At 35.1% G+C, this 24,913-nt stretch overlaps 1 protein-coding gene across 2 annotated transcripts; it reads left to right on the forward strand.

Moving 5' to 3' along the window:
• Positions 1–1,269: 1,269 nt before the first annotated feature.
• Positions 1,270–24,897, forward strand: LOC115447634 (ATP-binding cassette sub-family B member 6, mitochondrial). 2 transcript variants are annotated; one of them, XM_030174798.2, is made up of 17 exons: positions 1,270–1,424; positions 1,860–2,016; positions 13,327–13,471; positions 14,279–14,478; positions 14,678–14,828; positions 16,590–16,761; positions 17,727–17,893; positions 18,321–18,558; positions 19,365–19,540; positions 19,783–19,852; positions 20,453–20,588; positions 21,850–22,057; positions 22,759–22,937; positions 23,315–23,429; positions 23,696–23,836; positions 24,009–24,130; positions 24,414–24,897. In XM_030174798.2, the coding sequence occupies exons 2-17, from the start codon at positions 1,868–1,870 to the stop codon at positions 24,610–24,612; spliced, it is 2,568 nt and encodes an 855-aa protein (XP_030030658.1). In that variant the 5' UTR covers positions 1,270–1,424; positions 1,860–1,867; the 3' UTR covers positions 24,613–24,897. The 2 variants fall into 2 exon arrangements, with proteins under 2 accessions (XP_030030658.1, XP_030030659.1); XM_030174799.2 differs by lacking the exon at positions 1,270–1,424 and adding an exon at positions 1,634–1,652.
• The last annotated feature ends 16 nt before the right edge of the window (positions 24,898–24,913 follow it).

The raw sequence follows: 24,913 nt of genomic DNA on the forward strand, positions 1-24,913 counted from the left end.
GATTTTATGATATAGTTCCCTAAAGCTTGCGTCCATTGCGACGAATCGAGACGGGGCGGTTCGCAACCGTGCAGTGTGTAATAATAAATGTAATATTACATTATGTACTAATATTATTAAATTTGACGCAAATAATGGTGATACCCCCCCGAGGCAATTCTTGTGCGCTTGGTCCTCACACCAAATGCACGCATGTATGCATGGGGGACATTTGCCGCGGCCCTAAGCACATAGTTCAGTGTATATACCTCTTGGTTGTAGTACACATTGAGACATATAAGGGACCGCGAACATTTCCCCTCCCTTTGCGCTCCATCCATCCTAGTATGGGTTCTCCTCCATCCCCCACTTTCCTCTAGGACTCTGCACTCGTTAAACCGGGGGTTATGTAGTATCCCATTCGCTTATCTCCTCGGTGGGGACTGCGAGGCCTGTAAGAAAAATGGTAATGAAGTACTAAGTCGTAATCTTTGGTCGTAAGTATTTAAATATCACCATCACACTGTCAATTATTATTCTTATAGCAATTACGATATAATATTGAATCCGAAGAGAATGTCATATAAATAAAAACTAGGTTTTTATATAGCAAGTTACGTCATATTGTAATACGTATATAACAATGATTTATTACAAAGCAATATAATAAATTAATAAGAAATAGAAATCTTTTATTGCAGAATGTAAGTACTTAATATACAGGTGGTTTTAAAATATTAAAAAAAAAATCTAAAACATTCTACAGGGTTAAGTAACGGTGTGTAATACTACTTTAGTACACAGTGCTACTACTTTTAGATCGTTTTTTTTTAAATATAATATATGGTTCACATTATATTTTTTATAATTTTACCATGTTCTTTACAGAATGGAAAACGTGTTATCCTTGAATTTAACGTTATTGTGTTTTAAATGTCCATGTGCAACAATAATGGAAAAATACTTACAAGTGAGTTAGTTATTTGTAACAAAATAAAAACAAACAAGCACGCAAAGTGACTTGCTTCGCCAATCCACCCCATTGAGAATCATCCCCAATGAACTTCCTTCTGTACATAATGATATGCAAAGGCGGATTTGTATGTTAGGAGACGAACCAACCTGCCCCGATTGCCCGACTGGTGGACGCAGTCCATAATACAATCTCAATTTTACATTGTCTGTAGCTTTTGTTATTTGTGACTTGGCAGCATTGTCCTTGACCATAGCCGGTTTCTCATACAAAAAAACAAAAAATATCTATGCTTTTATGAATTTTGACATTGATTTTTGACATAATGAATTGTCAAATTTATTATTGAAGTTGCGAAATGCGAATTTATTTTAGTGATTAAGGCATTTTGATAAGGATTATGAGTTAACCGGCAGGCGCTGTAAAGTTTACGTTGAAATCCATGCTCGTGCGCCCTTATAAAATATTAACGGTAAGATAAATAAAAAGTATTTATTATATTTTTTTTTGTGTTCTACGTTGATTATAACGCATAGTCAGAATAAATAGTGGACAATGGTTTATTGCATAAATGACAGTGTCTACATATTCAAGGTTACGATTTAAAGTCGATTTATACATTATCATGGCATAACATTTGAATCGTACCTAAGAAAAAAATATTAAACGCATCCTATGGTGTAAAAAACGCACATACGCTGTGAGTGAAATAAAATTTCAATGGGTATATAAAATGAATAATACGGTTTCATTTTTATTCGCAGTTAACCTCACGTAATCACGTAATTTACATTATGTTAGAAATAATTAGCAGGGATTTTTTTGGTGTAATTACTTTTATATCCTTACCCTTTTTTCTATAACCATTCTTCTCTTCACTTGTTCACATTACATCTTTTTGTTTCAGTAATAACCATGATGGAGTACTGCCCTCCAAATGTTACCCTCAATGAGATATGGGTGGATCATGGTATTTCACAATGTTTTATGGAAACAGTGTCAGCCATTCTTATTGGAGGGTTTCTACTTACTTTTGGACTAATACAGATTATAATGTACAAAAGGTTTGTAAATTTTTACATTTAATCAAACAATTTTGTTTATTTCTTTGTATTATACTGTGGTGATTTTATTCTTTGTGAAGCTGTAAATATTGTTTTCTTTAAATGAAGTAATTTTTATATTATCTCTTGCACAATATTGAATAACATTTTTTTAAGGTCATACGAAGCTTTCAAATGCTAGTTTCAGTCAGATCAATTTTCAAAAAAACTTATGCATATTTTTCCTGAAGGAAAATTTTGAAAATTAATAATTATTTATCAAATATGTCTTACAACTATATCAAAAGTATTAAGCAAAGCTATTAATTTTTTCTTTGATTCTTAAACTTTTGTTATTCTATAAAAAATGTAAACTTGCAGTATTTGAGTTAAATATTACTAAACAAGTATAAAACCAGTTAATAACAATTCTTTTCTATGAATAATTCAAATATATCAGAATTATTTTTATGAACTATGTTCCTATAGTAAATTTATTCCATGTGTTAGTGTTTCATGAATACATATTGTAAATTTTAGTGGTGAATGTTTTATCCTTGATATCATCAGTTGAATGTTTGTAGTCAATGTTTTATCATTTGACATCCTAGGTTGTTACACTTTGGAAAAACAAAGGAAACAAGTAATGCTACAAATAGAGTACACAAGCAGTTATAAATAACAGTGGGTTTCTCTATTCATATTGACTATAAACATAGACAAAGGATGTCTGTATGTCAATTATAATCAATTAGGATATACTTAACTGATATATATTCATAATAAAGAAACTAATTCAAACTAATCCTTATCTTATAGGAATTATCATGCACATTTCACAGACAGATCTATATGTGTTCCAAGTAGTAGCTTATCTTCTTTAGTGATAAGGTTTAACAGATTCTATATTTACAACAAATATAGTATTTATATATAGAATCGTTTTAACAACATGCAAACCTTTATTGTGATTTATTACATTTAAATAGTACTTGTTTAATATTAAAGTGCATCTGAGTAGTTTATTAATATGTACTGATTGCCATACAAACAACTCAGAGTGTAATTTGTTGTTTCTAAAAGCATAATTTTTTTCAAAATTGAATGCTGAGAAATGTTTTCTTTTTTTAAAAATCCAATCAGGCCAATAAGAAGATACATTGTTAATCAACATTGGCACATTATTATTCTAAAATTAAAAAATATATACTGACATATTTTTACACATTGCTTGCAAATTATAGAATTCTATTTTGTGGGTGCTCAGTTTCATAATTTTGTGATACTAAAACAATGTATGTTGTTTGATGAATTATGATAGGTTTTCAGCTCTAGTTATCTTCCAAAACTTTTTCAAAGTCTCTTTGTATACTTACCTTGTTTATATTAACTGAATTGGAATTTTAACAAATTTATTACTTCTGGCGGTATGTAGCGTAATAGTCAAAATGCTACGTGTCAGTTCCACAAACATTTATTTGTTATTTTTATTTTAGCAGCTTTAAATTATGATATTCGCTATATTAACGCAATAATAAATGGCACCTTTTTACGATTTAATTATTTGTAAAATCTTAGACGCTATTCAACAGACATTTTCCTTTTTTTTTCGCAATTCATTGGGGTGTTTCTCCTTAGAACGAAACAAAAAAAAGCAGAAATTGTTCACAAAATTCCATAGGTTTCTTCGTCGGCAAACATAAAATTTATGTTAGTATCCAGTATTGCAGAAAAAATATACTAAAAAAGAATTTTGGTGACTAATCCGCTCACTATCACAATTAACATCGTAAGAAGGATACAAACTTGGCGAAGCGTAAAGCTCTATCTAATTCCATCGGGAATAAAGACATTGTGGTACGTTCATAGGTCGAACAGGCGCCTTTATTTTTTATTATAATTATAATTGTCGACACTTCGATGCCAATTTTTTATACACGTGTAATATCAAGGCCAACATTGTATTTTTTTTCTCTTTAAACAAGTTTGGTAAGTGTTATTAGTTATGCAAATAATAAACAAACAACAATATCGCGAATTGCGAAATATTGTCTGATTGGCTTGCTCACTTTAAAACTGATTAACTTTGTACCGACGTTTCTCATTTCCATGTTAATATTGAATAATTTAAATAAAATAAATATTTCATAAGTATACACATATTTTTTCTTGCCATAAGAACAAATATTTAAATATGAATCTAGTTTTACTTGAGTATTCTATACTGGATAATTTCATTATGTTTAATAATACTTCCAATCTCCAACGAGATAATATTATTATGATATACGCGCCTTGCGGTGCTTCGACGCGCCGCGCCGTCAGATTTTTTACAAATATTCTGTGGCAGCTATAGTTATTGAAAATAATTTCAACAGTTAAAACTTTATTTCTAACTTGCTATTTGCTATTATGTCTTGCTAGCAATAAAATCAATAAAATAGGCAGGTCTCCGTGCAGAGGATGTTTCAGTATCCGTTTAACTGCAACTCTATACATTGGTCTGTACCGCAGGCTCCACTTTCCATGAAGATGAAAAACGCTGGAGTTTGTTACTATTTTCTAGCATTTTGGGAGTATAATATGCTAGACAGTTTCGCGTCGATGCTTCATAATAATGCTACTTTGATTCCCATTTTGGAAATGAAATATGCGTTTTCTGAAAACGTCGGGAATTCGCGACTATCTACCATATTCAAGCGGGCGGTATCGCGAATTTGAGCTATGTATTATCTCTGAATTATAATCTTTCAATTATTATCATTTCAATGTGTCGACCCGATATTGTATAATATTCGCGGTATGTTGTGGGAATTTTTTGATTAGTTAACCTTTAGCTTTACCATGAAAGAGAGATAAATAGCTATCTAATATAAATATTATATCATTATTTCGTCGCTCTCTCAATAAACACAAATATTACAAAGTACGAACTAATATTGTGTGCATGTTCCACAAACGATTAAAATTTTGGAATCCGTCGATAAAATATTAGGCACACAAATATTATACTGCAAAAGGAGTTGAAACGGATATAGCATTATAGGTATATTATATTCATTTAATTATTTAGATAATTTATAGATATCGTTATTGTTGTAAATATGGTATTTGTTCTTAGTAATTAAATAAAGTTAGTAAAAAGATGTTATTGACATGAGTGTTTATTTCGGACTAAAGAGAAGTAACTATGGCAAACAAAATACAATTAGTTCTAAAAAATAGAACATATAAAAAATAATAAGTCACGACGAAGGTTACAATCTCCAACAGCCGCCCTTAATCGCAGTTGTGACAGAAACAAAACAAATAAAATAATTAAGTTTCTAAACCTAAGTTAACTACACATCGTTTGTGTGCTAGAGGTCCGAGGGCCTTCGTTAGTACATCAGCAGGCATATCGTTACTTTTATATATTCTAACTTAACAATATTATTAGATACCTTTTCCCCAATAAAGTGAAACCTAGTATCTATATGCTTCGTCCTGCTGTGGTGTACAGGATTTCGAACAAGATTAATGGCACTTTGGCTGTCAGAAGCTAAGTTAACTGAACAAAGTATACCTGTTATCTCGTATATAAACCGACGTAAGTAACACGCTTCCTTCGTGGCAGACGCTAATGCCATATATTCTGACTCGGTCGAACTTAACGCAACAGTAGGTTGCTTCTTGGATTCCCATGATACTGGACCTCCACTTAACTTGTAAACATAACCGGTGTATGACCTTCTGTCGATTGGACAGTTTGCCCAGTCTGCGTCACAAAAACCCTTTAAAGGTTCTCTATTCTTCCTGTAAACCAATGAATAGTTTAGGGTACCTTTTAGGTATTGCAGAATCCTTTTAGCAGCATTCCAGTGTTCTTTAGTAAAACACGTATTAAATTGACTTAAATAGCTCGTGGCGTAAGCGATGTCTGGTCGTGTGTTTACCGCTAGATACATGAGGCATCCTATTAAGTTTTGATAAGGATAAGACTCACCGACTTGACCATCCATTCTTTTTCCATATTCTTTTTAATTAATGGAGTATCCACGGCCTTACAATCCTTCATATTAAATTTTTCTAATATAGAAAGAATATAATTTCGCTGGTTCAACCTTATACTCTCGGAATCACTTTCAACTTGTAGTCCCAAATAACATTTCAGTATTCCGAGATCTTTTAATGAAAAATATTTCGACAAATCATTCTTGACAGTGTCAAATGTCAAATCAGAATTAAAGAAGACTATTATGTCATCAACAAAGATTCCTAATATTACAAGTTCTTTACCAAAAGTTTAGTATACACACAAGGTTCGGAAGGAGTTCCTATGAAACCTATTTTAGAAAGCGTTTCATTTAACTTTTTATTCCAAGCTCGCGGTGCCTGTTTAAGACCGTAAAGAGATTTCTTCAATAAACAAACTTTGTTTTCTTTACCCTTTTGAATAAAACCAAGAGGTTGCTCCATGAAAACTTCTTCTTCTAAATCTCCGTTAAGGAAAGCTGTATCGACATCTAAGTGCTTCATTCTCAACTTCATATCTGCAGCTATCGCAAACAACGTGCGGAGGGAAGAATGACGAATCACTGGTGCGAACGTCTCCTTGTAGTCTACACTTTCAACTTGATGAAAACCTTTGACGACGAGTCTCGCTTTATAGTTGGTAATATTACCATAAGCATCCCTTTTAATTTTGTAAATCCATTTACATGGTATAACCTTTTGTTAGGTCTATCTACTAAATTCCATGTATGGAGTTTCCTTAAGGAACTATACTCATCAACCATAGCGTGTTGCCACTTATCAGCATCATCGGCATGAGTAGCTTCGTAATATGTCGTAGGTTCATTAGAATCTACCATTGACGTATTGTAAGCTTTATAAAAATTTGTTGTTTTTCTGTCTCTGGAAGGGTATCTGCGCTCAGGGTGCGATTCCTGTTCCAAATTCGCTGTCACTTCTTCCACACTAGGCAGCCTTAAGTCACTGAGAGACTCTCGCTCTTCCAGAGTCACTGACTCTTTTGCACTTTCTAGATTTACTGGTAAAGTTGCTTCAGCCGCCGGACTGATATTCTCATCACAGTCATAGAATTGACAGTCATGATCAAACTCAGACTCAATCTCTTTTTGCTCATCAAATAACAATATAGATTTTGACTGTGCGACAGATTGCTTCTGCTTTAGCGCTGTAAAGGAATTTTCAAAAAAGGTTGCATCTCTGGATATAATAACTTTTCGTGGGTTAGCAGGATCCCTAAAAATATAAGTGCCTGGATTTTCAGAATAACCGACGAAAATTGCTTCCTGTGCCTTGACATCTAATTTCTTCCTGTGACAAGAAGGTATATGGACTAGAGCTCTACAACCAAATACTTTTAGATGGCTAAGATCACCTTTTCGTCCATACCATTTGTCATAAGGAATTTGTCCACCTAAGGCTCGATGAGGAGACCTATTCTTAAGGTAAATGGCAACTTGGAATGCATCTTCCCAGAATGCTTTCGGTAGTGAACTTTCAGCTAGCAACGTTCTTGCCTTTTCTGTAACCGAACGATGGGTGCGTTCCGCTACTCCAACTTGCTGAGGACTATAAGGCGTCGTTGTTTGATGTTCAATACCTTTTGAAGCAAGATAATCAACAAACTCTTTATTCACGAACTCCTTACCTCCATCAGTCCTAATTGCTTTAATTGTTTTATCTAACTGATTTTCAACAAAACATTGAAACACACAAAATATATCTTTGACTTCTGTTTTAGAAGAAATAAAATAAGCAAACACTTTTCGCGTATAATCGTCTACTATTGTCAACATTTATCTATTTCCTTGAAAAGAAGTTGTAGACACCGGTCTCATCAAATCCATATGGATCAGTTCCAAAGGGGAAGTAGCCCTATTAAACGCTAACCTTTTGAAAGGTTTTCTTGCTTGTTTACCTTCCACGCAAGCGATACAACTAGTTTTATCTACTCCTGTATACTTTATACCTACCTTGTGATTTTTCAATTGGTTCATGCCTATACGACACAAATGTCCTAACCTCTTATGCCAAATTTGATAACTATCCTGACAGCCAGAGTGCACATCTTGTGTCAAAAAATGATCCGCCACATTCTCGGAAACATTTACAGTACCATCTAAAACGTACAGTCCACCACAGGGCGAGGCATGAGCAACAGATTCACCTGTAAAATTAAAAGTATCAGATTTATAAAAGTTACATCCATTTTTATCAAAAACACAAATAAAACCCTTTTCAACAGTTTTATATACAGATAACAAACTAGCTTTCAAATCTGGTATATAAAGCAACATCACTAATATTGTTGACCACGTTCTCGGGCGTGTTTATTGAAATATTTCCAATTCCGCAGCACTTAATCTGTTCTCCATTTGCGACAGTAACAGTACCTTGATTCTGTATCGAGATATTCTGAAACCAGTCCCGTCTAGAAGTCATGTGTCTAGTACAACCTGAATCTACATAAATTATATCCTTTCTTGGGTTTCCAGAAGTATTAAGACTTGTAAATATCGTATCATTGGTATTTACCGCATTGCCTTTCTCCTTCTTGTTTCTCTGTGGACAGTCTGGTCTCTTATGTCCAGGTGTCTTGCACTCATAACAAACTATATTCTTCTTTATTGACTTAGGCTTCTTCTTCGCATGAAAGACAGAGTCTAATGATGTAGCCACATCTTTGGACATTTCATTAAGCAGTTTTGTTTTCACCAACTCTGTAGTCACGTCTACATTGCAATTTTCTAAAGCCATAATGAGAGGTTCATACCTTGGAGTTAGACCTCCCAAAAGTATTGCAGCAATAGACTTGTCCTCTATGACTACATCAATATCCGCAAGATCCTGTGCGGTTGACATAACTGCGTATATATATAGTTCAATATTTTTGAACTCTGATAGACTCAACCTGTACAGTCTACGCTCCAAAAATAATCTTCGTCCTATTCCCTTATCTTCAAAGGCTTTTTGCAAACAAGTCCATGCCTCAGATGCAGTTTTCGCACATCTTATATGGGTTATCGCTGCACCTTCTACTGATAAGCATATCTTTGCTAATGCCTTTGCGTCTTTGCGTACCTTTGTAGAGGCAGGGGTTGTGTCTCCATTTGGGTATCCACCGATTGTTTCCCACAGATCCTCATGCATAAGGTAATTGCGCATCTTAAATTTCCATGTAGGATATCCATCTTTATTCCTCAAACATGAAAATGTAAAAGATGAGCTCGACGACGGGGAATTTTTCACACTCGAAACATCTCCAGATTCATGTGACATTTTCAGACTATTACTATTTCCTAGTCACACAAAAAATATCTTCACCTTTATTTTACTAAATAACGTGAAATAATCTAAGAACTAAGCGTTCGTGCTGATAACGTGTTGTAAATATGGTATTTGTTCTTAGTAATTAAATAAAGTTAGTAAAAAGATGTTATTGACATGAGTGTTTATTTCGGACTAAAGAGAAGTAACTATGGCAAACAAAATACAATTAGTTCTAAAAATAGAACATATAAAAAATAATAAGTCACGACGAAGGTTACAATCTCCAACAGTTATGTATACAATAATGCTACAAATTGGTAACTCACATGTAAAAGCCACCGGCTTTTATTACATCGATAAGAATGGTTAAACAATTCTCAGAGAAAGATTACAAAAACAATCTAATTATTACTTACTAATTCACTTCTACCATTCTGTATCATTGCTGAATTCGTGTTGATATAAGTAATTAATTTACATTGTAAGTTTTGCATTTGGTCACGTATTGAGATAAGCCATGACGTCCTGTGTCTCAAAGTTATCAACGTGATTATCAGTAAAATGATACATTGATAAAAATGTATATATACGTACACAATCTATTTATGAGGTTATATTATAATGTGATGTCATGCATCTAATTACCTAATTTGTGTGACGTTAATATAATACAGTTGAAGTAAAAGAATTTTCGTTATTTATAATAATTATGATACGTGCCTGTATTAACAGGGTCTCATTAATACCAGATAATACCAAAATTAAACTAAAGAATCATTCATTTTTTGTTTCATTCCGATATTGACGTAAAATCCGCCAGCCGATATCGTCTAGAATTCCACTGTAATAACAAATAAAATAAAACGTATTTTTTTCCCTCTGTATGCGAATAATAATTTTAATCCTCTAGCTTTTGCATGCGGCTCCGGCTGCTTGAAAAAGTTTATTCGGTATGAAAAAATTCCGGGTACAAGTAGCCTACAGCACTCAGGAGTAATGAAACTTCCAGCTAGTGAAAAAATGTTCAAAATCGGTTTAATAATTCCTGAGATAAACGTGTGCGAACAAATAAACACACTCTTCAGCTTTATATATAAGTATAGATTATTACATATAAAAAGCGGCGATAGCCTAGTTGGGTGTGGAAGGGACTGCCAAGACGAATGTCCGCAGGTTCAAATTCCAAGGGCACACACCTCTTGACTTTTCTAAAATCATGTGTGTATTGTTTGTGAATTTATCGTTCCTTTTAACGGTGAAGGAAAACATCGTGAGGAAACCTGCACATCTGAGAAGTTCTCTATAGGAATTTCGAAGGTGTGTGAAGTCTACCAATCCGCACTAAGCCAGCGTGGTGGACTAAGGCCTAATCCCTCTCAGTAGTAGAGGAGGCCCGTGCTCAGCAGTAGGCAAGTATATAATACAGGGCTGATATTATTTATATATAGATTACATAATACCTACTACGAGGCCTATTTAAAGTTTGTTACCTTACCAACACCCATACATCTTTTTAAATCACTAATCATTATTCATTTGTGATATAGCGTAGGCTGATAACCTTTTCGGCAAGCAAACGTGAAACGGTATTAAATATGTGCCAATATAGTGAATGCGATTTAATTGCACTTGAATGTTGAGACGAGCATGCTGCGCGTGTGAGTTGCGAAAACAACATTTGTCGGTTTTTAAAAATGCTTTGTTATAAAAAAACTTGTTACGTCGATAATTCCCATTGTTGCAGATTAATTCAGTGACTTACATTTTTTGTGATTTATTTCTGGGCAGGGGGGTGCACTTGCACCTATTTGCACCCCCATCCAGGCGCCTATGAACATCATACAGAAATTTGAATTACAAAGTACTGCGCGGCATTTCACTGAGCTTCTCACTCTGAGTCATAGATGCTAGCCTCATAATGCCCAGTTATTACGCTGGCTACAATGTCCTTTAAACTAGGACACAACAGTCCGTCCACTGCCGCTTGGCGAGTAAAATAAAGATTGCGGTAGTACCCACCTAGACGGCACCTCGCATACGAGAGACCTATCGCTAATAAAAGCGACTGTTTCTATAATTTTCAGCGTCTTAACATGTTATAGAATTTGGTATCAAAGCCGATTTTTATTTTCTTATTTTAAGGGTTAAAATACCCTTACACAGGAGAATCAATAGTTTTTATCTAGACGATAAAATTTAAAAGGACAGATAACCACAGCTGGTAGTAACCAGAAAGTTATTTTTAGAGCATTAGATCTGCGATAGAGCTTATTTGTTTGGAGTATAATTGAGAAAATTAACCCGCTACGTGCTAGCGTACCTAATAGAATATTATGTGTGGTAATGATTTTACTCTTCGTTCATATTCTTAGTAAAGCTACCTTTGGTTACGTCAGTATTACAATTTTAACTACATAACACGTTTTTCAAAAGTCACAACTCGGCGTTGCATCTGTTGATTTTTTATTGACAGAAGATAAATTTGTTTGTTAGCTAATACTTCCGTATTTTGATACCAAACCTTACTAACCTGACGCTTGTATCAATTCAGATGTAGGTAAGCATTAATATACGAATGGTTTGCCTAGCTTATCTTTTATCTCTGTCTTATGAGGTAATATATTGCCAGTATATTGCTTTGTCAGACCTTATTAGGCTTAATAATTTTAAGAAATCATATTAATATGAAAAAAAAAACATCTATAAGGATCTAGATATGCAACTACATATCAGGTCCATACATTGTTCTGTAACTATATTAGCCACAACATGTCAGACGTTATTTCTTCAAATACCAAACTAACGACCGTATATTATACAACTTATTATTGAATAAATAACTTTGGCTCGCGGCATTGCCCGCGTCAGAAGCTTTGCGCCATAAAATTCCACAAAAATTACTTGAGGTAGACGTTACGCTATATGCACGACGTCAGCACCATCTATTTAAATATCAGGTTAAAAAATTTACATATTTACTCCAGGAGCAAATTACCAGAATGAAAATATCCTATATGCTAACCCAGGACATTGTCTAACAGAGTGCCAGATATCATCCGAATCAGTTCCGCAGTTTCTGCGTTTACTATAAATTCTAACAAACATCCAAACATTTTCACAAATTGATATTTATATTATAATTAGGATTATGTTCCTGAACAAGAATTTAATTTATGCAACTTATTTATATTTAGAAGTCAACATTTGCATATCCTTCAGATAATATCATTCCAAGTTGTCATAATATATTTCTAAGTGACCAAGCGAAACCAGTTTGTGTTTTTTTATCCGTATCTGTAAATAAATGAATAAAATTAAAGTAACGAACAGCTCTATAATTTTTTTTAATATGATTAAGAAAAAAAACCTTTTATCTATGATTAAGGTCAACGGTTTAGACATTCGTCGTGAACCCGACACTTGAATTGTATTATTTTTATTTTCATTAATACTAAAATGAAATTTATTCTGTATAATATCCGTATTTAGATAAATTCGACCTCCATTATTAGTCAACTCACCTTTATCGTACTGTTCTTTATGTACTACTGAAAGATTTTAAATAGGAAATCTATGCTAATTATATAAAGAACTAAAGAGTTTGAATGCGTGAAACACAGAAACTACTAAACCAATTTTGATTTTTTTCACTAATAGAAATTTATGTTAGTCTTGAATGCTAGACTACTTTTTATCCCAGCAAAACATTTATCCTAGAAAAATAATGTCACGCGGGCGGAGCAGCATGCAAAAGCTGGTTCTTTAATAGAATTGTAACTATCGCAATCAATATAGTTGAACTTGTTCCACTACATGTCTCGTGCGATTCCCAGCGCAATTTAAAGAGTTCGTGTAATTTCCATTACCACCTATTCACCAATAAGGGGCCGTTCAAGTATGACGTGACGCAATTTATGAAGATTTTTGACTCCCCTACCCCCCGCCCGCCTCTGTAACGCATCGTAACGTTTTACAAGACCACCACCTCCCCCCCAAATTGCGTTAGATAATACCTGAATGGTCCCTAAGATGGTTGTTCATTGTTCACAGGTATGGAACGGAAGTAATGGACATTAGATCGTCGCGGCTTTTTACCGTGCAGTTATTTTTCACACTGTTCATACCTGTTCTGGCTGTTGTGAGGTTCCTGTTGCAAGCTTTCGTGTTTAAAGGAGGACATATTTATGGTTATATGGTACATATGCTCACGATTATTAATTGCTTATAATTTAAACGAACTCGGTACGTTTTCACTTGTCATAAAAAATGTTGTATTTGACATACCTACCTCATTTTAATGTATTAATTCTGAGTTCTAACAGATACGATGGTTATTAAATACCTGTTATATAATTATCAGTGATTATTCAGACGTGAAGTCACCACGCCCTGTTATATTTTAGTCGTATGTATAGGTAATATCAGCATAATACGGACATATTGTTTCTATTAGTTATGATATTTATAATATATAATATTGTACACCTCCAGCCTTCTCTAGAAATATAAATAAATATCTATGTATTAATTAATTGATTTTTACGTTGTGTAATTCCGTGCAAGTCATACCTGATACCTATCTTTTAAATCCCTTACTAAAACGTTGCATACGTCTGTAATAGTTTTTCAGTGTTTTACATTTAGCATCTGAGGAAGTGAGAGAAAACTTTGTATATTATGGTTTATTAGTAAAGACCTTATAGCAGAGGTCCATATAACCCGATTCCTGTCAGCTTCCTTTTCGTTATTGATGTAAAATTTAATTATCATAAGGACGATATGCAGACCTCATTTATTCATGTTATCATTAGTACCTATAAGTAGTGTCGGGTTCCCCTTCGGCAAATTTCACCCTTTGCCTTATAGTTTACCTTCAACAAATACAGTTTTCTTAGTTAGTTAGAATTAGCAGGCCCTGTAAAGATTTCAAAATTGGGTAGTTATTTAGAGCTGGCTGGTGAATGTAATATAATTATAATGTTTATACATTGTTTTGTTTCAGATCGTTGCATTAGTTGTTACATTAATAGCGTTTCCATTATCTGCCTATTTAGCGGTTCTTGAGAGGCGATTCCTTCTACCATCAGTTCCACCAAGAGGCCATGGATTTGTACTGTTGGTGTTCTGGGCTATGATATTTGTTTCAGAGAATTTGTCGTTCTTGAACATAAACAAGGAAGGATGGTGGTGGCATTTGAAAAAGTAAGTAAAATGACTTATAAAAGCATGGTAAAGTGGCTGGCTCCACTTATCTGGTTCATTACACCATGTATAAGAAGAGATAGAATATAGATTGACGAGAGTTAATTATCCATCGCCCGTCGATACAATTATGCCGGCTTGCTTTAATACAGATAGCTTTAATAATTATGAGTGTATTTATGATAAATTTATTTAACAGTCTCCAAGACCGCCTGGAGATGTCTCTCTTCGTGGGTCGCTACGTGTCCTGTATGATTATGTTTGTATTGGGAATGAAAGCGCCGGGCATTATGCATCAGTTCGAATATTTAGTGAACGAGGACGAAGGCCGCAGAAACATACCGCCAAGGGTAAGGAAAATTAATAATAAAATCTCATAATCCAACGTTGCCACGCGGCCGGAGTATCCTTAATTTAATAATAATTATTGATAAGTCGTTTGCTACTTACCTATAATATTTTAGTAATATTTTTATTTAGAACGGAATCGTAACGTGAACGTATCAATAAGTGAGATTTAAAACTTTTTCGTTGAATGTTAATAATTTTTTTGCTGTCCACATATTGTCATTTATCTGCCATTTTTTTTACATAGGTTAAGATGTCATGTCCATATCAAAATCATTTAAATGTTTTAGAAGAGAAACAATTTAAAATTAAGGTGATTAAATTAATCAACAATTATCATATTATGTCACTCGACAGTTGAAGATAAGTGTGTACGTACAAGTACATAATTATAAACAGTCTGAAACGCATTCAGTGCAAAGATATGAGATATAGATAAAAGTCGCGGTATAGTTATTTATATATACAAGACTACGCATATTATTACCGCTTGTCTCAATGTTATGTTTTCCTTACTCTACTTGAGGAAATTCTTTGTTGGTGGTTGCATTATACCGAATTTGATATAATATAGTTTAATAATTATTTATACGATACGGATAATTTGGTGATGCTGCAACGGTAGGCTTATTGGTGTTTAAAATTGTGGTATTACCAACAAGACAATCATGTTATTATGGGTTCAATGCTATTTAATATGCGCTATCGATTATGTTCAATACTGCGGCTTTATGCAATAGGGTACCGGACTCTTTTTTGTTCTTTACTATTATCAAATATTTACATAATATAAATTATAACACCGAAAGAATTATTAAAATCCGGTAAAAAATTTACAAGTTATAAGTCTTTGAATTTCGGTGGAAGGGGTAATTCACAAGAAACAGAAAAGGGACGAAATAACCACATGTGACGTCATCGGGAATTAAGACGCGTGCGAAAGAAAGAGATGAAGCGGTATCCCCACATCGCGCCCACTTCTGCACATTACAATATTTTAAATATTAATTACTCGCTTATTTTTTAACCAATTTTTATGCAGTTTTCGCAGGAGTGCTTCTTTTTCGTATTATTAACCATTACATATAGAATAATGTATAAAATGAAACATAGGTCGGTTCCCTATTGTCTATATTCAAACTAACGTAGAGATGTTAAATTTTATCGCTGCATATTAGTTTCTAGTTGGAAACAACTCGTGCATTGAAAAAGAAACTTGCTATGTGGAATTTAATGGCACAATACAAGCTGAATACTACCGTTGATAACGACTACTGTGAGCCTCATTCATTCCCGTACGACTGTAACCTTGAAGACTAAATCCAAATCAAATACGTACTATTAGCATTAAAATGTAAACAATGTTTCTATTGCTTTTCAGACTGTTTATAAGAGTCAAATATGGAGCAATACATTTACATGTACCCATCCAGTCCAGTGAGATTTTATTTATGTAGAGTACATTTTATTTTAGTTTTTATTTATCGATGACTGATGGGATTTCCGTAATGATCAATTGCCAGATGCGCAATATCAATTGCATTGGGCGTGTATAATCTAACGGCTCGTCATCAAAGTTAGTCAACTTATTATATTGAAGTTTTAATTTACTTAGCAATCTAGTTATCGAAAAATATAAGGATATTTTAAATGTTAGGTATTATTAGTACGTTTCCTTTGCATTAATTAATAAATTCGTTGCGGACTTATTATTTTTAATACCAATTATGTTATAAACCTTCAATATTTTTTTATTTCTACAGGATGACAATCGCTCTACGTTCAGAAATGTGTTTTCCAAACTGCGTACGCTTTTACCGTTCTTGTGGCCGCGGAAAAGCTTCTGTCTACAAGTATATGTTTTCATATGCATCATGGCGCTGGTGGCCGGCCGAGTTATCAACCTTTACGTTCCCATATACAATAAAAAGATAGGTAAAGTAGATTTTTTTTTATTAAAAAGTCTATTTGTTGTAGAGTCCACATTAGAATATGAAAGCTAAGTGTAAGGGCTACTACGGGACCTATAAACCCTTGTATAACCCCTTATAGTCCTGCATATGAGAAAATTCATATATTGATAATTTGCTTATTGATGATATGATACTGATGATGTCTGACTGCCTCGGTGGCGTAGTTGTATTGCATGTCCGGTACAATAGCGCTCTGAGGTCCTGGGTTCGAATCCCGGGTCGGGCAAAATGATATTTGGGTTTTTCTGCTCAGTATCAGCCCGGAGTCTGGAATTCGTGCCCGATATGGCGATAGGCTCGCCCCCTATCACATCATGGGACGGAACATATTTGGCGAAAAGTGGGTGCCCTAGTTGCGCCTCTGCATACCCCTTCGGGGATAAATGCGTGATGTTATGTATGATACTGATGATAGGATATGAGCATGAACGACCTAACGAAGTCTGATTGCTTTGCGCACTGATCGTATAGGTGTAATGAAAGCATTGGTGTGGCGTACAGCGCTGACGCCGCAATGCACTTACTGGGTACGAGTTAGCTCATACACTAAGAGAATACGTACCAGTTGCCAAGTGTTTAATATTATATGCACAAATTAATTCTATGACTTATTTGCGACTGAATATTTGGCGCCTTAACCATAACTTTATAAATTGCCTGTTGACTGATATAGAAGTGATGCCACTTACTCCCAAAAGTAAATCGTCTCGACTTGTGTATTTACATTGCTGGATGAAAAGCCAGAACATTTAACGTGTTACTCTGTGCCTTATCGAAATTGTAATTACATTCTATATCTGATAAGGGATATTGCAACTTATATACTGTCTTATAGAGTTAGTTATTCGATGCGAAACTTCTATCAAACTTATATTTCAACAGGATAGTAGACAAATTGGGCGAGTAATATTTTCTTTTTACCCACAGTGGACAGTCTATCGATACCACCATTATACTTCCGATGGGACTTGGTGCTTATCTATGTATTCTTCAAGTTCTTGCAAGGCGGAGGTACCGGTGGCATGGGATTCTTGAACAACTTGCGCTCATTCTTGTGGATTAAAGTACAGCAATACACTACCCGAGAAATACAGGTAAACTAAAAAACAATATGCAAAGTATATACAGCTTTTAATTTTATAAGTATTGTTTAATTCACTATTACTAGTTTTCGGTCGAATTTAGCCACCTATGATGATTATTGCAGTTTCAAAATATTATTGAAATATCAAAAATTGATTTTTATGTCGTCAGATAGCTTAAAGAAACACCCTTCCAATGAACTTACCTAAATATCGGTATATTTTTTAGAACTTGTTAAAAAAACTTAAAACGGTTTCTCTATCTCAAGGTTTGTAAATATAGTTTTATAGGTTTTACCTTCAAAACTATAAAACTATATTTACAAAACTTCGAATATCTCGAAATAAGGTTTCCCTGAGACATACCGCTTTTGCGCTTAGCACGGCAGTATAATAGTTTAAAGTATAAATTCGTGCTTACTGTCCCATTTGTTTTCAGCTAGAACTGTTCAAACATCTTCATGACCTGCCGTTGCGTTGGCATCTCTCTCGCAAAACTGGCGAAGTATTACGAGTGATGGACCGAGGCACGGATTCTATCGATAATCTGCTATCGTATATATTGTTCTCGATAACGCCAACACTAGTCGATATTCTGGTTGCCGTTATATATTTCGTAGCTCAATTTAACGTGTGGTTCGGATTGATTGTCTTCTCTACTATGGTTTTGTATATAAGTAAGTCTTTTTTATATTTTAGTCGATATGCCATCACTTTATGCACGTCTTTTTCTATATTCTTAGTTGGATAAATTCACCTGATTTTACGAGGCTTGAAATGATATGTATAATGCGCTAGTTGCTTAGTTGGAAACCGATTACATTACATAACATCCTTTATATAACAACTTTAAATATCTTTTGACAATTTACAAGAATATTCAATTATTCTAAAACTACAAAATTAGCATAAGCAATTAGTAAGTTAATAGTTAAAATGTATAGATTTTTATGAATTTATATAAAAATTTTACCTTGACCTATCCTCACCTCTTTACCAGTATGAACTGGTGTGACAAGTTTTCTAGTTTTTTTTTTCGCTTTATTCATAGACATTGCGACTAGACGTAGTAGAATTGTAAGCTATTAGGATTTTTACGTTACGTACTTTATTTTTTGCTATGGACGGATAACTGATTTATTAGACATCGAAAAGCCCACCGGTGGGGCGCGGGCGCCGATTTTATTACAAACTAGTCGTTGCACGCTGCTTCGCTCGCGTGTATAGTCTTTCCAGCTACAAGTCTCTATAAAACTAAATTTTAAAATTCACTGCAAATTATGCAAATGTAAATACAAAATGACCTCAATGTATCTGATTGTAAATGAAAGTGGGTTTCGATAGTGTGGACTGACTAGAGATGTTTATTCCCCGCCAATCGATATAATTATGTCGGCCTGCTTGAAACTATCATTTCTATTCTGATACCGCTTTATAATTTATTTAAAGTTTATTTTATATTAAAAATTAACGTTTGTTTCAGTTGCAACGATTGTGGTGACGGAATGGCGTACGAAATTCCAGCGTCGAATGAATCTCGCAGACAACGAACAAAAGGCGCGCTCCGTCGATTCCCTATTGAATTATGAAACGGTCAAGTATTATGGCGCGGAATCTTATGAAGTTATGTCGTATAGGGAGGCTATTGTTAATTATCAGGTAATTATATCAGTACATCTAGCAGGGATTTATACCTGTTCTAAACTTACTCTAAATAAGTGAAATTGATTTCATGAAATCCTTTTGCAAATTTTATGTTTCCAAATTCTAAAAACTTTAATAATATTCAAGATTAATCTGGTGCTCAATTAATCCGATATGTAGCTTTATGGGCCGGTCTTTTATGTGTCGTCATAGAATTAAAAAATGTTATGGATAACATAGGATAATGTTGTTTTCAGAAAGAGGAATTTAAATCTCTATTGACGTTGAACATGTTGAACACGATACAGAATGTTATCATTTGCAGTGGTGAGTATCCGTGATAATTCTTTGTACCACATTATGATTGTGATTTACATAGTATTCACGTGGCCAACCACGTGCATATAAGTTACTGGCCATAGTAAAATTTTGGGGGCGCGTTTTGCGACTAACTGCCTCCGTGGCGTAGTTATACTGCATGTGTGGTAGGGCAGCGCTCTGAAGTCCTGGGTTCGAATCTCGGGTCGGGCAGTAATATTTGGGTTTTTCTGCTCAGTATCAGCCCGGAGTCTGGAATTTATGCCCGATATGGCGATAGGCTCGCCCCCTATAACATCATGGGACGGAACACACTTGGCGAAAAGTGGGTGCCCTGGTTGCGCTTCTGCATACCCCTTCGGGGATAAATGCGTGATGTGTGTGTTTTTGTTGTGCATTTTACGACTAAGATGTGGCTCATAGGTTTTGCCAAATGTCATTGTGTTCATCTACCGCGAGCATTTACAATTTGCCGATGTTCTGTAGGGCTAGGAATAGAATTAAGATTTGAAGTCTATCACAATAAGTGCGTCATAGCCGCCTCACGGTGTTTCACATAAAAATATGTCGTACCTCGTAACTATTTTATTTATATTTTTTTATTTGTAGGTTTGACGGCGGGCTCTCTTCTGGCTGTATATATGGTAGTCGATACAAACAAGTTGACAGTGGGCGATTATGTGCTTTTCGCATCCTATATTGTCCAGTTGTATGTGCCCCTCAATTGGTTTGGAACTTATTATAGGTAAGTTAAAAGATGATCAAATTTTTTAAAAACATTTTCATTTGCTTGTAAAGATGTATGAAATATAATATTTTAAACTATATTTGAATTTTTAACATATTTGGTTTTTATAAAATTTGTCATAATTGATATTAATGGATTGACATTACTTGCATTACGTGAGTATGATACCATCTAATTACTTTTTGATTTTGTTAATTCTTTGAATGGAATTACGTGCTTATTTCATATCAGTTACATAATATTCAGATAAAGTTAATTGACTTTATTTAGTAATAAATCTAAGGTACTACGTTAATGTTAATGGTCTAAGTTTTTATACTCCACACAATCAGTTCCGGATTTTTTATTTCTTATGCGAGTAGGTCACTTTATTTCCGCCGCCCCATGTAGGTAAGTTTATTTATGTACGTATGTACATTGTACATATATATGTATGTAGGTTTCTAAAATACTTAATAATTTTCCATTTGTTTGTATTATGGAAGGTACTAAAGTTAAATAAACGAATGATTAATTAAATCGAGTGAGCGTCCTCTGAAATCTGCCGCCCCTAATAGGATGCCACCCATAGGCCGCGGCCTATACGACCTATTTGCAAATTCAGGACTGCATATAATATAGATGGGTGATGGTATGTTAAGAGGCGTCGTAGGCGCGTAGATATTTCCGTGCTATGTAGAAGGCGTGCGTTCAACCTACGATGCCTCAAACCGCTTTGTCATGAGAGCGCTATACTTTTAGATAGTTATAAAAAAAGACAATGGACTTGTCTGTTATGCCTGTTCATATGGTAATCAGTTTTTATTTATTGGTCGCATCATTCACACAGCAGCGTGTTATCTAGTCTAGATACAACATGAACAATAATGAACAGATATTTTTGTAATGGAAGAATTGAAAATGTCTGGATTAAATATTTTGCCGGCCTGAAGCTATCTGACACGCCTTTAATATCTTACGCATCATACAGCTTTTTACAGTAGTCCTTAAAACAAATCTCTTGCTTATTCTCAACCCTGCCAGATAAAGAATATTCGTACCTTCGTAGTTTTCCCTTAATTAATCACATCATGGGACGAAATATGCGCGGCTAAAAGTGGATCCATTAGTTCCGTCCTTGTTTGCATCCTTTGGAGAGTGAACGCGTAGGAATATGTGTGTGAATGTATCTCTTTCTCTCGCTGTGTGTGAGTGTATGTCTCTCTCCCGCTGTGCGTGTGCGTGTGTCTCGGTGATTGCTCACAAAGTTCGGCGACAGGGCGATCCAGAAGAACTTCGTGGACATGGAGAACATGTTCGAGCTGATGCGCGTGGAGTCGGACGTGTGCGACGCGGCGGGCGCGCCCGAGCTGCTGGTGCGGCGCGGCGGGCTGGAGTTCAAGCACGTGTCGTTCGGCTACGGGCCCGAGAGGCTCGTGCTCAGCAACATCAGCTTCAAGGTCGCGCCCGGCACCACCGTAGCCTTGGTACGTACCCACTTAGACTGTAGGTATACGCTGGTGGTAGGATATTTGAGTTCACCCGGATAGCGACTACCGTACATAAAGTGTAAAACCCGCCATAATGGCCCAAGTGTGTCGCGTTTCGGGATCAGGCTTTGTATATCAGGTTTTTAATAGACCGGCATAACTATGTCAACTGGTGAAGGATGGACATTTTTTTTCAATCTATGTGCACTTCACTCCACTTATCTTGTTACTGTACTGCCCGTATAATTGGGTATGATTGTGAGAGGAAGATAATAGTCTATATCTAACTGGCACTACTGGATTATACTGATTAATTATCTGTTCATAAATTTTTTTCTGATGTGTCGGTTTCGCCATCGAAGTAGAGGTATTGATTGATGTTTATTGACGTAAGGCTTAATTCTGGTAATCACTGAGAGAGTTAGAAATGTTTGCCCGATATGGCACCAAGCTCATTCCCTATCATATCATGGAACGGAACACACAGGCAATAATTGGGTGCCTCTGTGGGCACCTCTGCCTACCCCTTAAGAGCGTGATGTGCGTTTATTTATTTAGTTTGTTTGCCAAGAGATGTTATATTACTTGCCGGTTAACGTTCGACATAAAATTTGGACTCTATTGTCCTTATCATCAGGTAAAATGTAGCCATTTTCTCGGAGAAAAAAATTCATAAAATTTAATTTCCTTTTTTACAGGTCGGTCCCAGTGGCGCCGGCAAGTCGACGATAATGCGCCTGTTGTTCCGATTTTACGACGTGAACGAGGGCGCGGTTCTCGTGGACGGACAGGACGTGCGGACCGTCACACAGGCCTCGCTCCGCGCCAACATCGGCGTAGTGCCGCAGGACACCGTGCTCTTCAACAATACCGTCCGGTGAGTATGCGATACTAGAGTTGATTTTTTATGAATATGACAGCACTGTTCCATAATAGTAGTTAAATTTAAATTACTTATTGAATGAATTGACTTTCTGCATAGAATAAATTAATATAAAACTAAGATATTTTATATCAGTATTTCCAGGGATACCCTAACTAGATATAGTCTGTATCTTGGGCAATTAGTGATAGAGTTAGGGAATACACAACAGGAATAAAGGCAACACCTTATTTACCTCCACAACTAGGGATGAGCACGGCCTATTTGCTCCTTCCCTATTTTTATTTTATTTATTTAAAGGCTCTGTCGCTTAGCGACTATATCGCCTAATAAATAACATATTTTATAAGGTTTTTTTTCGATTTTTACAGATACAACATCCAATATGGAAGATTGGAAGCTTTATCCGCGGATATAATATCTGCCGCTAAGAATGCTGACATTCACGACAGAATTTTAACTTTCCCCGATGCATATGACACACAAGTATGTTTCAAATATTTTAATATATTTTGAGAAATATTTCATAATTTTAATTATTGTGTAAAGTATGTCTGTAATTGGCATGCATATCTGCCAATCGCTTACTTACGATGTTTTCTAGACTTAAGGATATGTATGCTGTTGGTGTACCTCATTACATAAATCAATAATATAAATATGATGTAAAAACATCACAGAACTTCATTAGCCTGAAGAAATGAATTTTAAACATTATTGTTATATTGACAATACGCGTCATATTATTAAAGGTTGGTGAAAGAGGTCTGCGACTCAGCGGAGGCGAGAAGCAGAGGATAGCTATAGCAAGGACTATCCTGAAGGATCCAGCCATAGTTTTATTAGACGAGGCTACATCAGCTCTCGATACAAACACTGAGAGGAATATTCAAGTGAGTGATAATTAATTTTAAATATTTTTTTTACAACATTCATCTCCAATACCTTGTATTGACATTGTTTTGAATATCACAAAGAAATAATGAGGTATAGATAATGGTGATGCAGTACCATATTATACTGGGTTGTGTATGAATAAATAAAGAAAAAACATTTTGATTCTAGTCCGCACTTGCACGAGTATGCGCTAATAGAACAACGCTCATAATCGCACATCGTCTGTCGACGATTATCCACGCTGATGAAATTCTTGTGCTGAAGGAAGGCGAAATCATCGAACGCGGAAAGTGAGTATAAATTACTTATAATTTATGTTAGACGTACACTGATCGACAGTTTTAGTTGCTCGCATCATTAGGTATTTAAATAAATTTAAACCAACGCCCGAAGTTATGGATACATTAAATTATGATCCATGCTTGCTTATGTAAAAACGAATGATAATACATTCGCCTAATTTTTTTTATATCTGTTCCTATTTAGCATTATTTATCGATTATGTATGTACTCATTATGAAACATTTAAGAGAACATGAATATAAATGATCATTGGGAAACATTTGTCTCCAGCCACGAAGCGCTGCTGGCTCAGGGTGGTTTCTACGCGTCGATGTGGCAGCAGCAGCTCGAGAACAGGAACGGCAACGGCAACAACAACAACAACGACAACAACGCGGAGGGCAACAACAACCCGCCGCGCCCGCAAGTCAACGGCGGCAGCGCCTTCGGACACGGACACGGGCACGGACACGGCCACGGACACTTATAAACCTATACGTAACGGGTGCTAGACAATGGTTCGCGGAACATCGGACTCAACGGTCCGAAAGTCAATTCGGTGTACAGTGAGACATGACAAATCGCTATCGAGTTGGAGCATTTGTGACTGATTTTGTATATACGCGTGACAATTTATGTATACTTGCGGCACAACAAAATACCATGTGTATGTATCGATTGTGATGATGCAATGATGTACCTTGTAGTATTAAATATTACATTGTGATGGGAAATTTTATGTGCTATTTCAGTGTTATTAAATTGTTTTGATTGATGTGGTTTTTTAGTGA

This window comes from Manduca sexta, chromosome 14 (assembly GCF_014839805.1).
Source record: "Manduca sexta isolate Smith_Timp_Sample1 chromosome 14, JHU_Msex_v1.0, whole genome shotgun sequence".
Classification (NCBI taxonomy): domain Eukaryota; kingdom Metazoa; phylum Arthropoda; class Insecta; order Lepidoptera; family Sphingidae; genus Manduca; species Manduca sexta.